Raw genomic sequence first — 16681 nt, forward strand, 5'->3', positions numbered from 1 at the left:
ACGTCCCAAACGTATCTAGAATTTCTGCTTGTTCCACGATCTTTTGGGTGACATTGTTATATGTTTTCCTACACTTTTATATCATTTTACACATATTTGGACTAACCTACTAACTCAGTGCATCCAGTGCCAGTTTCTGTCTGCTGATGTCTATTTTACACGGACTTTTACCCAATTTTCCGAAGCCCGAAAAAATCCAGAAAAAATATATATATAATCAGCAAAACAGAAGCTTCCAGATCACCGAAGGAGGGCCACATGGGGGCCAGGGGCTTCCCAGGCGGCCTGCTAGCGCGGCCAGGCCCTATGTCGCGCCAGGAGGTTGCGTGGGTGGGTCCCACCTCTTCCGGTACCCTCCTTTGGCCTATATTTAGAGTCCATAGAGGAAACCCTCGCAGACTTTCAGGAATCGCGAGTTTCTCCATCGTTCCGCCGCCGCAGCGCTTCCGAGATCAGGAGCGTCAGGGGACCTATTCCCGGCACCCTGCCAGAGGGAGGATTTACCTCCAGGAGCTTCTCCACCACCATGGACGCTTCCCGGATGTTCCCTGAGTAGTTTCCCTTGGACCATGAGTCCATGACCAGTAGCTATGTGATGTCTTCTCTCCGATCTTGTGCTTCAATGGTTAGTCCTTGTGAGCTGCCCTACATGATCAAGGCATCTATGTAATTCTCTTGCTATTGCTATGCTCGTTTGGTTGGTATCCGATGGATTATGAGATTATGTTCAGATTGTTATGAGTTATATATTTGATTATCCTTTTATATTATGTTCCTTAGTGATTCATGCATGTTCTTCGTTGCTTTTTATTGCTTTGGCCAAGTAGTAGATCGTAACTCCAAGAGGGAGCGTTATGCATGATTGTGGGTTCGGGCCCCTCGATGTCTAGCTTGAGTGACAGAAACATGAGACTAGGGGATGTGCTTGTTGCCACGAGGGAGAAAACAATGGTGCATGTGACCACGGTTGCAAGGATTGTTTACCTTACGCATAGTTCGTTAATGTACTTGTTCGTTTCTTTCAGTTTACACTTTGGGTGGGACTCGCAACTTAATACCGGAGAGATGTTCTGGATAGATATCTCAAGGTGGGTGATTAGTAAGTAGATGTTGATGAATAAACGGTCTACTTGTCTTGACGTATTGCCCATTACTATCGAACCTCTAACTATCAAGGAGCATAATTAGCATTGCGGTGCAATCATAATTCTCTCAATTGCCCAACTGTGATTTGTTTACCCTAGCATAGTTGTTTATCGTATTTTGGGAGAGATACATCACTAGTGAATGTCATGTGACTCTGGTCCATATCACCATCATTGTTTACACCTCCATCATTTACCGCTTTATTTACTTTTCCGTTGCAATCACTATTACCTTCCCGCTTGTGTTTTGAGCCTTTGCAAACTACAAGGTCGGAGAGACTCACAACCTCTCTATACTCGTTGGGAGCAAAGTTATTTGTTGTGTGTGCGGGTCCACGTATTCTACTTGACACGGGTGGGAGACACCTACTTGTTGATCCTAGGAGTCCTACGGGTTCGATAAACCTTACAGTCTCTGTGTGAGGGAAATTTGCTGCTGACTATATCTCCTCCTTCCACTTGGGGTCCAACGAGGGGCGAGAAGTATATACATCACCTCGTCATCAGCTACCCAGAACACGTTCATAGCCATGAGCCATAAGGTGGTTCTTGTCTGCCAACGCTTGAAATAAGTACCTTTAAACTTATCCGATTTGAGTGCAGCAGGAAAACCACTAGTTGAAAAATTCCTGCACACATTAGGTTTTTCGATTGTTGAGTAAATAGGCAATATTACGAATAGAATAATCCATGAAACAATCACTAACATGGCATTGACTAGGTTCATGACATACTGATTACGGAGCAGACTAGCAAGTACTACGCATATAGCACGAACATCTGTGCATATAGCTAGTACTACTAGTTCTGAAATAAACAGGAGGGGGATAAATGAACTATACCCTCCGATCTGCCAGTTGACCGTAGCAGCAGCGGTGGCGGCAGCAGCGGCAGCATCCTCTGTCGCCTTCTTCTCGGCTTAGGCCTTCTCGCGGACGAGACGGTCGGCCTCGGTTAGTGAAGTCATGGCGATGACGAAAGCGGCGTGGACGAAGCAGACGGACGTAGGCGAGCAGACACGTGATCACTCCCCAAAAACCTAATCGCCCCTCTCCCGTACAGAATCCGTAGAGGCGGGTTTTCGGAGGCCTGCTCTCCCATCGACCGTGTACATGGTGAACGTGACAGAGTCCCCCTACTTATATAGGCGGTTGGGCGAAGAGACGCGGGCTGGACCCATGTCCAAGTCGGTAATAACCCATGATCCGACGTCTCGGATCGTGGCGCCTCTCTTACATATTCTCCATTCGTGACCGGTAAAAATAAGCGCGTAGGTATGAGCTCGGCTTGGCTCATTCCCGTAACCCGCGTCGTGGCGTGGCAACGCATGGCAAGGCGGGCGGCGAAGGAGGAGTGCGCGAGGGCCTCTTCTCTTCCCATGCTCCAATAGCGTGAAGAAGAGAGACCCTTATAAATGGGTCCAACTCCTTCTCCACTAGAGGTGTGGGACTACACTTCCCACCACCACCTTGTCATGCCACCACCTACATGGGCCCTTAGAGATTTTCTGAAATTGTCTTATGGGCTTTGGGCCCATCTCAGATTTCAACAATCCCCCACCAGATCTCAAGGGCACATTATGTTCTTTCATTCCAATCACTGTTTTGATATACCAGCATTTTAGTGAAGACCTATTAAGGTTGAGCTTCACCTAGAGCAAGCAGCTACACTCCTTTACAACTGAACAATGGACTATGCCTTGAATTGTCAGTTTGGCATAAAGAAGCTTCACCACAAGTCTTAGTAGTACTAGGCTTCCGAAGGCTGACCCCTCGGGTGTAGCATATTAGTCACACTCCTAACCTATTCATGAGTTTACTAGAGATCACCCCAATCTCATAGACTGTGACTAGCAGTCGGGCTCATATAGGTGTGTTCCTCCAAAGATCGCCCTGTAGGACAGCATCTTGTTTACACATAAGCTTTAGAACACATTAAGACAGTAGTCATCCTACCATATAGTATCCGAGAGTATTGCATCTCCAATGGAGTGGGTAGGTAAAGTTACTCTCATTAGTTCACCACTGGCTTGATTTCCCAGGTCCTACTTCACGGGATCTCCGATCATATAGGTTGGGTTACTGCCATGGCAACTCATGTGGGTCTCATACCCATCTCCCTCGATGCACTATCTATCACAACACGTGATAGCCCTTTAGTAAAGGGATCTGCCAGATTCTTAGCCGTTTGGATGTAATCCAACGCTATCACTCCGGAGTTTCTTAAACGTCTCACAGACTTCAATATCATTCTTATATGTTTGTTGCACTTCATGTTGTCCTTTGAACTCTTCACTTTGACAATAACTGTCTGATTATCGCAGTTCCTAAGGATAGCCGGAACCGGCTTCTCAACCACACGCAAGTCCATCAAAATATCTCGAAGAAATTCTGCTTCTACACCAGATGTGTCTAATGTTGTTAATTCTGCTTCCATTGTCGATCTCGTTAAGATCGTTTGCTTGCAAGACTTCCAGGAAACAATACCACCTCCAAGAGTAAACATATACCCAGTAGTGGCCTTCATCTCATCAGCATCAGAGATCCAATTCGCATCACTATACCCTTCAAGTACCGACGGGTATCCCGTATAGTGATGTCCGCGGTTGATAGTACCTTTCAGATAACGCATAATTCTTTCAACAACACGCCAATGAACATCACTCGGATTGGCAACAAATTGGCTCAGTTTGCTCACAGCAAACGCAATGTGAGGCCTTGTTGCGCTAGCTAGATACATAAGTGAACCAATAATTTGAGAGAATCTCAATTGATCTATAACTGAGACATTGAACTTTCGAATCAGCACACTTGGATCATATGGTGTTTGAGAAATTTTGTAGTCTGAATATCCAAAGCGACTCAAAATCTTCTCAACATAGTGGGATTGCAGAAGTGTAATCCCACCCTCATCATCTGTCAAGAGCTTGATGTTTAAGATAACATCAGCCACCCCAAGGTCCTTCGTCTCAAAGTTCTGATACAGAAAAGACTTAGCCTCCTCAATCACTTTGAGGTTGGTTCCAAATATCAGTATGTCATTAACATACAAGCACGATATAACTCCTTCGCCCCCACCATGGCGATAGTATACACATTTTTCAGCTTCATTAACAATGAAGCCAACAGATGTCAAAGTTGTATTAAACTTCTCATGCCATTGCTTAGGTGCTTGTCTGAGACCATATAAAGATTTCAACAACTTACACACTTTTCCTTCCTGGCCATCTATCACAAAGCCATCTGGCTGTTGCATATAGATTTCCCCGTCCACCTCTCCGTCTAGGAAAGCTGTCTTAACTTCCATTTGATGAACAAGAAGACCATGTGAGGCTGCCAACGAGAGTAGTACTTGAATGGCGGTCAGTCTGGCCACAGGTGAATAAGTGTCAAAGAAATCTTATTCTTCTTTCTAGGCATAGCCCTTAGCCACAAGCCTAGCCTTGTACTTTTCGATTGTACCATCGGGCCTAAGCTTCCTTTTGAACGCCCACTTGCATCCCAATGGTTTGCAACCATAGGGACGATCAGTAATTTCACATGTCTCATTAGCCATGATGGAATCCATCTCGCTACGGACCGCAGCTTTCCAGTAATCAGCATCTGGAGAAGCATACGCTTGTGAAATAGAAGTGGGATTATCATCCACGAGGTATACTGTCAGACCCCAAAAATTTAATAACATTTTTCTGAACTAAAATATTGCCTAAAATAATTTTTTTGAGAAATAAATTGCTTCATAACTCTTTTCAAAGCCTCTTTCGAAAAAACTTTTCTCTTCAAGTGGCATTTTAAAGATCATTTAGTACTTGAGCCCTTACTTGAGACCATTTTTAATCCTTGATTTATTCAAATGGGGTTATTCTTTTAAAATTGGCTATGTTTATTTTTAAAATCTGAATTTTTGGATTTCAATTTATCTTTGAACCACCCCTTTTCCCTAATGATAAAATTCTTCCCCAAGTAAATGTTTTTGAAAATTTTGTTGGAACCTGAGGGCTTGCATCAATATATTTCTTTTCTTTTGACACATTCATTGGAGATTTTCTTTTAATATTTTGCCGAGGTTAATTTTATTCATAACTGACTTTTACATTTCTTTAAGGGCCTGTTTTGCACTACAACCTTTTGATAGCTTCTTCTGAAAATTCTACAAAAACTTGAAGATGACCTATGATGTTCCTGGATCATATTTTTGTAGAAACTTATTCCAATGTTTTGAAAAATTTGAGCACATTAACTTCTTTTTTATGCTGGCCCAAATTTGAGTTTGGACTGCAACCCCTAGTTTTAATCTTTCAAAAATTCTGTAAAAAATTGAGTTTGTACCGCAACCCCTAGTTTTAATCACATGCACGCTCTTTGCTTTGATTGGATTTTTATGAAAAAAAATTGGCTAAGACAGAGACAGTAAAAGAAACTACTGATGATCTTTGATTTTTGTTTACAGATAATCCGTGTATTATTGGATTGATTCTTGATCAAAGTTTATTTTATATTGTCCCAATTACTTTTGTCTTATATTGTTCTTTGAGGTAACGTCTTAGGCTCGTCATAATGGGAGTAACTTAAGTAGTATCATAATTTTGGGACTAGTAAACATGTTGATGTGGCAGACAATTAAACAAGAGAGAGGGGGTTAAAGTAACATAGGTAGATACCGTAACATGTTAAATGCTATGCTACTATGTGTCTTGCATGTCAATAAATGAGACCATCTATGATACTAGTTTATGATACTATGCATTATAAAGATAGTATCATATCATAGTATCATATGCATGATACTACTATATGATACTTCTCACTATGGTCAGCCTTATATATCTGGCTGGAGGTGTAATAATTATGGAAATAAGTAGTGCTCAGACTGATGCGAGAGGTTTATGCTCCCATGATTGCTAAAGAGATCGAATTAACTAGTAGTAGTAGTATATTAGGGATACAAATTACTCAGACTGATGCGAGTAGTAGTAGTATGCAGCTCATTAGTTAGTTTGGACGTCAGCCTGTTTCTATCACAGGACCGGTAGTTCATAGACTAGAGTTTGTTTAATCTAGGAAAACGTTTCTGGCGGGTGTGCGGGCTGGCCGCACGCGACCGGTGCTGAGCGCTGATTAGGCATGCAATTTTTTTCTATCTAAATTTATTGTAACCAGTGTTCATATTTGCTATAAGCGTTTTTTATTTACTACATTTGTCCAGTAAAAAAGCTGCATATATGTTTGGTTATAACTTCAGTTCGTTTAATTTTTCGTCAGAATCGGTGTTTTTTTATTTTTGCTACAACCGTGTTAATTTTTGCTACAACCAACATCATTTTTTGCTGCAACCATTCAGTAAAAAAGTTGCATCCACGTTCACGTAAATATTTTCTACAACCGGCGTTTAACTTTTGCGGCCACGCACCATCAGCTTCGTTTTTTTGCTACGATCATGTAGATTTTTTTTTTTGCTACAATTTTTTTTTGTTGCAACCTTTGACGAAAATTGTTGCATCGCGTCGAAATTTTGCTGCATCGGGGAAAAAGTGTTGCATGAAGATCTAACGATGCGGACGCGCGGCGGCTGGCGGATCGTCGGGCCCATGCGCGGCCGGCCGAAAGTTTCGCTTTCGCGCCGGCGTAGAGCACTCGCCTTTAATCTATCTGTAAGAAGTCGATAACTTTTTATACTCTCCCTAATAATAAAACACCGATGTCTTCTGTCATCCTCGTGACGTTTTTCCAAAAACATCCCTCTATTTCCTGGAAATCAACCCGCGGTCCTTTTATAAGTTAAAAAATCGTTTCATGTCTGGTGGATACCCTAGCCGGCGACACCCTCCTCTGCAAGCGCTACGGTGCTGTGCCGGCCGTCGAGGTCAAGCCCGTCGCCCGCGCCATCGAGGCTGAGGCCTTCGACGCCGCCGTCGTCGCCGGCGGGGCTGCCGCATCCATCGAGGAGGGCATCGAGGCGCTGCAACTCTACTCCAAGGAGGTCAGCCGCCGCCTCCTCGACTTCGTCAAGTCCCGCTCTGCCGCCGCCAAGGCCAAACCGTCGGAGGCGCCGCCGTCCGTCAAGGCCGATCCTGATTTCAAACCTCAAAAGAAGGAAGATGAATGATTAATTCTGATAAAAACAGATAATACACATGCATGAAGGAGCACGGGCTGGGAGCAGCGGATGCAACAGCTCCCGGTGGAGCGCGGATAGGAGCACGAGGAGGTGCTGGGCTCCTGAGGCCATGTTGCGGAAGGTCGGATCTAGCCATGAGGACGGCGCAGGCCGAGAATCCATGGAAAAGACAATGGAGAGAGGGTGTGACGTAATGGGGATGGAGCCTACGGAGGCGGCACATCCCGAGGGGACCTGCTGGCTATCAGGGTCTCGGATGTATAACTGTTTCTTTATTTTATTATTTGGGACAGAGTTTTTTATTTTGTGCTTAAAACAAGTACGATCGATCTTATTTCTTGAATATCCAATCCATACATTCCCGGCGGCGGCGAAGGATGGATAACATGCATTCAAGTTCTATACGTGCATGCTATAGTACCTGCTTACATAATTTTGAAAAATGTCTACATGCTTTAAAAAAATGGTTGTGTAATTTAAAATGTGTTTGCGCTTTTTGAAAAAAAGGTCAATTTTTTAAAAAGTGCACTTGCATTTTAAAATGGTTGTGTAATTTAAAATGTGTTTGCGCTTTTTGAAAAAAAGGTCAATTTTTTAAAAAGTGCACTTGCATTTTAAAATGTTTGTATTGTTTTTCAAAAAAGTGTTTATGTATTGAAATATTGTTTAAATTTTTTTAAAACACTCTTTCTAAAAATGTATTCATGTGATTCTAAAAGTGTTTGCATGTTAAAATATGTTTGTAAATTTAAAAAGGTTATGTGATTCAAGAAAATGTTCGTGTGTTTTAAAAAGTTGAAGAAAATAAATTAAAAGTGAGTTGGATTAAAAGGAGCAGTGTATGGAATAGGAATAGGTGCATGGTGTAGCTCGTGTAGGGCGGCCCTACAGTGTATGAATTAGTTTAGAAGTTTTAAATACTCCTTTGCGTTGGTGCAGTTCAGTGATAAATATGTTGTGTGGTGGTCAAGATTGAAGGGGATTCTTTTTTCTCTTACCCACACATGGACTCCAAATTCGTGACTAGTTTTTCTTGAAGAACCGCTAATTGAAGTTGTCGAATAACATGTATTAATTTGTTTCTTGATCCATCCTGTATGAGATTAATCCTTAATGGCTTTTCACATATTTTCTCTTCATATCGGATGTGATATGCATATATACTTTTGTCTATGGTATTTGCTCGCAATGTGAAACACCTGTAATGATTAGAATCCGTTCAATAAAAGAAGATTTGAATTCATGCACATGAATTATGAATCTTGTCATTCAATATATAACGACCACCGCAAATATATGTCACAGTCGGTGAAATTTTTTTCAATTACTCACATCAATATACTAATCTAGATACCGTCAACAATCTAGATATTGTCCCTCATCCGATTGTTTTATTGGACTCATACCAAGATATATGCCATATGTGACCTGAATTAAATGTTGCCAACTCTGATATCAGCTTGATGAGGTCATTGGAATGTCATTCTTAAGTAAAAGTTTCCTGTCATTTTTTTAATCATTTTGTTAGCAGCATCCTTACAAGTTTAGAGCAGCAACCTTACCCGATATAGTGTTATATGTATTTTTTATATTTTCGTTGTAACGTACTAACATTTTTGCAAGTTAATCCTGTAAGTCATTAGTTAACCTATATGAAATATTGGTACGTGTCCACCCGTTACGTATGGAGAATTGGACTCTGGTGTGATTGGACCAACGCAACATCAATAAATCACAGATCAACACAACCGGTTAATTACTCTTAAATTATTTGTAGTACCGTGGAAAGCCACCAAAGAAAAGGAACTTATCTAAGTAAATAAACTCCTGCAGGCTCCATGAATACAGTTAAGGTGGAAAGCCACCAAAGAAAAGGAGCACCACGCGCCGTGTATTTATTTGTAGTACACTAGCAAAATGGCCCGTGCGTTGCAACGGAAGAAAAATAATAATCTTCAATGATGATGACCACATTATGTTCACACATCATTGCTTAATTTTAAAATTTTGTTCACAAATGCAAGAAAATACTTCTTCTTTTAAATTTATTCACAAGTTGAAGCAATCTTTACATTTTCAAAAAACAAATCATGGTTGTCAAAAATCTTGATAACTCAAAGAATTATTCTTAATTTCAAGTTTTTTTAGTAAACATACAATAATAATCTGATCCATCCGACAGTTAATTCTTCAAAAATCACACGGGTATTTTTTCACAAAGACTTAGAAGCATTAATGTTTAACTACATACATTAGATCTTTCATGAACAATTTTAAAATCAAGAACATTTTTTACAATTTACAAACATTTATTAAAAATCGTGAATATTTTTTATATTTCAAACGGGTTTAAATATTTTCTTTTGAATTGGCGACCAATTCTTGAAAAAGACGAACATAATTTTTTATGTTGGAGGATTTTACTTTAAATTCACAAACATTTTTTAAAACGCATGAAGTTTTTCTGAATAAACAAACATTTTTATAAGTCAGTAATACATTTATTAAATTCACGAACATTGTTTTGGAATTTGCAAAAAAAATATAAAAATCCGACGCCTTTTTCGAATCCACAAATATTTTATGTTTTCGTCAACATTTTAATTCAAAATTCCTATTTTTTAATATGCAAATGCTTTTACAATTCTAAATTATTTAAATTATTAGTGAACAAAAATGGTACGGAAAAATTTAAATAAAAAAAGAAACTATCAAAACAGGCATTAACTATTTTTAAAATTTTAGGACATTTTTTAAATGCATTAACATATTTTGAATTAGAAAGCATTTTGTTAAATGTTTTTAATAATTTTTCATACATGGAGTTTGATTTGAAATCATGGATTTTTCTTATTTACAAACATTTTTTCAAACTTGCAAGCATTTTATTGTATATGCGAGCATTATTTACAAAAACTCCGAACAGTTTTTGAAGTCACAAACATTTTATTTTCTAAATATGTTGATTTAAAATTTTAAGTTTATTAAAAGTTTAAAGGTTATTTGAAGTTTTAAATTATTTAAAATAGAAAAATAAAATGAAACTGAAGATAAATAAATAAACGGAACTAAAAAAACTGGTGCCTGTGCATGGACCGGCCCATACGGTGTGCTGGATATTCTCCCAGGGTGCTGAGCGTAATATAGGAGGTTTTTACATGAGCCGGCCCAGTTTGGGATTTTTCGCTTTGTGAAACGTTTTCTATTACTTCTCGGTAGCATGGTGGGTAATTTATGCAAACTTCTGGTCAATTTTCATGACGTATCACAGAAGCGATAAGTGCTTTATTAATAAGTAAAGATACATATTAGCACGCACGCACGCACGCACGCATATAACTTATACCATATACAAGTACAATAACAGTACTGGTACAGTAGCAACTCATGCCCTAGTTTGATCCTTGAGTGCCACGATCCTGGCTGCATCGTTTTTATCCTATAGGACTACCTTCTCGAGAGGGCGAGAGTGCTCAGGTACGTCATGTTCACGATGCTTTCAGGGATCGCGCCTGAGAAACTGTTATTCGAGAGATCCAGGTAGGTTACATAGGGCATCTGCTCGGAGATGTGTTCCGGCAGCAGCCCTGAGAAATTATTGCCTGACAGGTCAAGAGTGGTCATGGAGGCGCAAAGCTCGAGGTCTCCAGGGAATGGACCTTCGAGTCCTAGGTTGCCGAAGCGCGAACTGAGAACCCTGTTCTCATTACAACATCACTAGTAATGCCCTCAAATTCACAAATTCTCAAACCAGTTTAAGGATTAAAAATTGATATTTTCTAACAGTTTGAAGAGTTGAAAAATAGGGGCAAAGACTAGAACCCTCAAACTCAACCCTTAAATTGGTTTGAGGATTTGTGAATTTAAGGGCATTATTAGTGATGATCATTCCGTTATAACGGTTGAGTTTGATGGTTCTAGTCTTTGCCGCAACCCCAATCCTTAAAACTGTCATTTGACATATCACAATTTTCATCATCTCAATAACGATTTGAAGAAAATAATAATCATTCTAGTTATTATTACAACACCGAATAGTACTTTCAAACACATAATAATCATTTAAGTTATTACAACAATGTATTCAAGCAAATTACAATAATTGTTCGAATCAAATAGGACATAAAAAAGTAAACAAAGATACATCATGGACCTTGGCGCCGCCCAGCCAACTGCCACTGGTGCTCTACTAGATTATCCCGAAGCTGACCATGAGTGTTTGCATCCTCAATATGACAATGTGTTTGAAGAAAAACTTGTACGCGACAAGGGTTTCTTTCGGTTTCTGCCCACAATTCCTCAATGTCCGAATCGTCCGATGACGACCAACGGGAATCATCGGACAACGCCTCCGTCTACACAACACAAAACAAAAAATTGTGAGTGCCAACAATGAATCAAAAAGGAAAAAAATTAAACAAAAAAAAGAAAAAATGCATACCCACGGGTCGGCAAGGAGAGCACGGGGCGGCGCGGGGGCGGGAGGCGGAGGGCGGAAGGCGCGGGGGTGGGCCGGCCTCTTGCCACGAGAGGCGGAGGGCGCGGCCGCCTCGGGTGGGCCTGCGGAGGGCGGAGGGCGGGAGGCGGAGGGCGACCAGGGGGTGGGCCGCGGGTGGGAGGGGGTGGAGGGGCGGGCGGCGGCCGGGGGGCGGGGCGGGGCGAGCGCGGGCGGGAAGAGGTGAAGGAGAGGCGGCCGGCCTACTACGGGCGGAGGGCGGGCGGCGACCGAGGAGGTCGAGGGGAGGCGTGGGGCGGGCGCGGCAGCCGGCCTGCTGCACGCGGTGGCCGGGGAGCGGGCGGGGCGGGCTCGGACGGGAGGAGAGGTGCTATCCCACAGACAACAGCGCCAGAAATAGACACGTTGACAGAGGCTGGGCTTGCGTTGGTTTTTCCCTTGAAGAGGAAAGGGTGATGCAACACAGGAGCAGTAAGTATTTCCCTCATTTTGAGAACCAAGGTATCGATCCAGAAGGAGGGTTTCGTCAAGTCCAGAGTACCTGCGCAAACACAAATAAGCTTGCACCCAACGCTTCAAAGGGGTTGTCAATCCCTTCAAGATTGTTTGCAAAGTGAGATCTGAAGGCGGGAAGTGTAACGAAGTAAAAAGTATAAGGCTGAAAATATGGTGCGGAGTAGACCCTGAGGGCCATAGTGTTCACTAGAGGCTTCTTTCAAAATAACAAGTATCACGGTGGGTGAACAAATTACTGTCGAGCAATTGATAGAACCACGCAAAGTCATGCCGATATCTAAGGCAATGATCGTACATATAGGCATCACGTCCGAGACAAGTAGACCGATACTTTCTGCATCTACTACTATTACTCCACACATCGACCGCCATCCAGCATGCATCTAGTGTATTGAGTTCATGACGAATAGAGTAACGCTTTAAGCAAGATGACATAATATAGAGGGATAATCTCAAACCAATGATGAAACCCCCATTTTTTACCCTTGATGGCAACAACACGATGCTTGCCTCGCTACCCCTTCTGTCACTGGGTGAGGTCACCGCACGTTATGAACCCAAAACCAAGCACTTCTCCCATTGCAAGAATCATAGATCTAGTTGGCCAGACAAAACCCACAACTCGAAGAGAATTACAAGGATATGAAATCATGCATAAGAGAGATCAGAAGAAACTCAAATAAGATTCATAGATAATCTAATCATAAATCCACAATTCATCGGATCTCGACAAACACACTGCAAAAGAAGATTACATCGGATGGATCTCCATGAAGATCATGGAGAACTTTGTATTGAAGATCCAAGAGAGAGAAGAAGCCATCTAGTTACTAGCTATGGACCCGTAGGTCTATGGTGAACTACTCACGCATCATCGGAGAGGTCATGGTGTTGATGAAGAAGCCCTCCGTGTCCGAATCCCTCCTCCGGCAGGGCACCAGGACGTGCCCCAGATGGGATCTTGCGGAGACAGAAGCTTGCGGCGGCGGAAAAGTGATTGCGATGATCTCCTAATTTTTTTTAGAATTTATGGGAATATATAGGCGAAAGACCTAGGGCAAAGGGCGTCCAGAGGGCCCACAAGCCTCGATGGCGCAACCCCCCTGGCCGCGTGGTGGGGGCTTGTGGGGCCCCTGGGCTCCTTTGCCTTGGCTCCCAAGCTCCCCGATCTTCTTCCGTTCCAAAAAAAATCTTTTCGGGGATTTTCTTCCGTTTGGACTCCGTTTCAAAATCTCCTCTGAAAGGGGTCAAAAACATGGAAAAAACAGGAACTGGCACTTGGCACTGAGTTAATAAGTTAGTCCCAAAAAATATATAAAAGGCATGCAAAACATCCAATGTTTGACAAGATAATAGCATGACACCATCAAAAATTATAGATACGTTGGAGACATATCAAGCATCCCAACGCTTACCTCATGCTCGTCCTCGAGTAGGGAAGTGATAAAGAATGAATTTTTGATGTGGAATGCTACCTAGCATAGTTGTCCTTTGCAACTTCTTTCACGTGACATGAATATTTAGATCCGTAAGATTCAAAACAATAGTTTGCTATTAACATGAAAACAATAATACTTCAAGCAAACTAGCAAAGTAATCATGAACTTTCAAAATAACAAGGCCAAAGAAAGTTATCCCTACAAAATCATATAGTCTCGCTATGCTCCATCATCCTCACACAACTAATGTAAATCATGCACAACCCCGGAATTGGCCAAGTAATTGTTTTCGCACTCTTACTTTCTCAAACTTTTTATAACTATCACGCAATACATGAGCGCGAGACATGGATATAGCACTATAGGTGGAACACAGTGTGGTGGTGGTTGTGAGACAAAAAGGAGGAGATGGTCACACTAACTCGGCGTATCAATAGGCTATGGAGATGCCCATTAATAGATATCAATGTGAATGAGTAGGGATTGCATACAAGAGATGCACTAGAGCTATAAGTATGTGAAAGCTCAAAAGGAAAACTAGTGGGTGTGCATCCAACTTGCTTGCTCACAAAGACCTAGGGCAATTTTGAGGAAGCCCATCATTGGAATATACAAGCCAAGTTATATAATGAAGATTCCCACTAGCATATGGTAGTGAAAAAGCAAGAAGCTCTCAATCATGAAGAACATGGTGCTATCATGAAGCACAAGTGTGGAAAAAGATAGTAGCATTGTCCCTTCTCTCTTTTTCTCTCTTTTTTCATTTGGGCTCTTAGGCCTCTCTTTTTTCTTCTTTTTTTTCTCTTTTTTTTGTTTTTGGGATCTTTGGCCTCTTTTTTTCTCACATGGGACAATGTTCTAATAATGATGATCATCACACTTTTATTTACTCACAGCTCAAAGATCACAATGATGATGACTCCATAGGAAATGCCTCCGGCAGTGTACCGGGATGTGCAACGATCTAGCATGGCGTATGACGTTGAAACATCTCCCTAGCTATCTTATGATCATGCAATGGCAATATGAGAGTGACGGCACAAGTCATGAGACGGAACAGTGGGAGTTGCATGGCAATATATCTCGGAATGGCTCTGAAAATGCCATAGTAGGTAGATATGGTGGCTGTTTTGAGGAAAACAATTGGTGGGTTTGTGCACCGGCGAGAATTGCGCGGCACTAGAGAGGCTAGGAATGGTGGAAGGTGAAAGTGCAGCTATACCATGGGCTCACATTAGTCATGAAGAACTCACATACTTATTGCGAAAGTTTTTATTAGTAATCGAAACAAAGTGCTAAACGCATACTCCGAGGGGAAGGGTTGGTAGGTGTAAAACATCGCGCAATCCTGACCTCAACACAAAGGATGACAATCAATAGATCAATTATGCTCCGACTTCCTAACATAGCGGTTCACCATACGTGCATGCTACGGGAATCACTAACTTCAACACAAGTATTTCTAGATTCACAACACCCTACTAACATAACTCTCAATATTACCGAATCCATGTCTCAAAACTAATTAAGAGGAATCGAAACTTCTCTTTCTACTCAATGCACATGAAGATGGAGGTTTTTGCATCCTCTTTGGGTACCTAGCACATTTGGGACTACTTTCATAGCATAAGCCAACTACCAAATCACACACCGCCGTGCTCTAAAGATATAAGTGAAGCACAAGAGCAAAAGTATCTAGCTCAAAAGATATAAGTGAAGCACTATGAGCATTCTAGCAAAATCACGATGAGTGCATGTCTCTCTCTCTCAAAAAGGTGTGCAGCAAGGATGATTGTGACACAACAAAAAGAAAATACTCCTAAGATACAAGACTCTCCAAGCAAAACACATATGATGTGGTGAATAAAAATATAGCTCCAAGTAATGTTACCGATGGATTGAAGACGAAAGAGGGGATGCCTTCCCGAGGCATCACCAAGCTTAGGCTTTTTGGTGTCCTTGAATTTGGCTTGGGATGCCCTGGTCATCCCCAAGCTTGAGCTCTTTCCACTCCTTATCTCTTTGTCCATGAGAACATCATACAAAACTTGAAAACTTCACAACACAAAATTTAAACAGAAACTTGTGATAACATTAGTACAAGAAAACAAACTACCACTTATTTTGGTACTATAGCAAACTTGAATTCCATCTATATTAATGATGGGCTACTGTATTCTCACTTTTCCATGGCTAGTACCCCCGATACTAACCATAGTTTCATCAAAACAAGCAACCAACTCAACAAAAACAGAATCTGTCAAAAACAAACCAGTCTGTAGCAATCTGTATACTTCGTATACTTCTGGTACCTCAAAAACTGTGAACACTTACGAAGGCCTGGGTAAAATGAATATCAATCAGCAGCAAAAAGAATCAACTCAAAAGCTCTTTCTGAATAAAAATGAAAAATCATCTTGTGAGCAAAGTTTCTGTCTTTTTCCAGCAGGATCAAACAACCATTACCAAGACTAGTCATAAAGGCTTTGCTTGGCTCAAACACAAAAAGAAACACAAAAAACACAATCGCAACAGAATTGTAACGGTGTGGACGCAACAAAACAGAAAGAAAACGATAAATTCATTGAGTTGCCTCCCAACAAGCGCTATTGTTTAACGCCCTTAGCTAGGCATAGAAGCGATAGAATCACGTATCGTCGTCTTTGGTGCTCAAACCATAAGTGGTCCTCATCATGGATTCATAAGGCAATCTTAGTTTCTTTCTAGGAAAGTGTTCCATGCCCTTCCTTAAAGGAAATTGAAATCTAATATTCCCTTCCTTCATATCGATGATAGCACTGATAGTCCTTAGGAAAGGTCTACCAAGAATAATGGGGCATGAAGGATTGCAATCAATGTCAAGCACGATGAAATCCATGGGTACATAGTTCCTATTTGCAATAATAAGAACATCATTGATCCTCCCCATGGGTTTCTTGACCGTATAATCAGCAAGATGCAAATTAAGAGAACACTCTTCAATCTCATTAAAACCCAGAACATCACAC

General features: G+C 41.3%; 1 protein-coding gene across 1 annotated transcript; it reads left to right on the top strand.

Annotated features, from left to right (window-relative positions):
- Nucleotides 1-6938: 6938 nt before the first annotated feature.
- On the top strand, nt 6939-7250 carry LOC123450321 (MFP1 attachment factor 1-like; the record flags this gene model as incomplete). The annotated part of the gene is made up of 1 exon (XM_045127637.1): nt 6939-7250. A coding segment is annotated over one exon (312 nt), but the record flags the coding sequence as incomplete, so codon positions are not given.
- Between the last annotated feature and the right edge of the window lie 9431 nt (nt 7251-16681).

Source organism: Hordeum vulgare, chromosome 4H, assembly GCF_904849725.1.
Source record: "Hordeum vulgare subsp. vulgare chromosome 4H, MorexV3_pseudomolecules_assembly, whole genome shotgun sequence".
NCBI lineage: Eukaryota > Viridiplantae > Streptophyta > Magnoliopsida > Poales > Poaceae > Hordeum > Hordeum vulgare.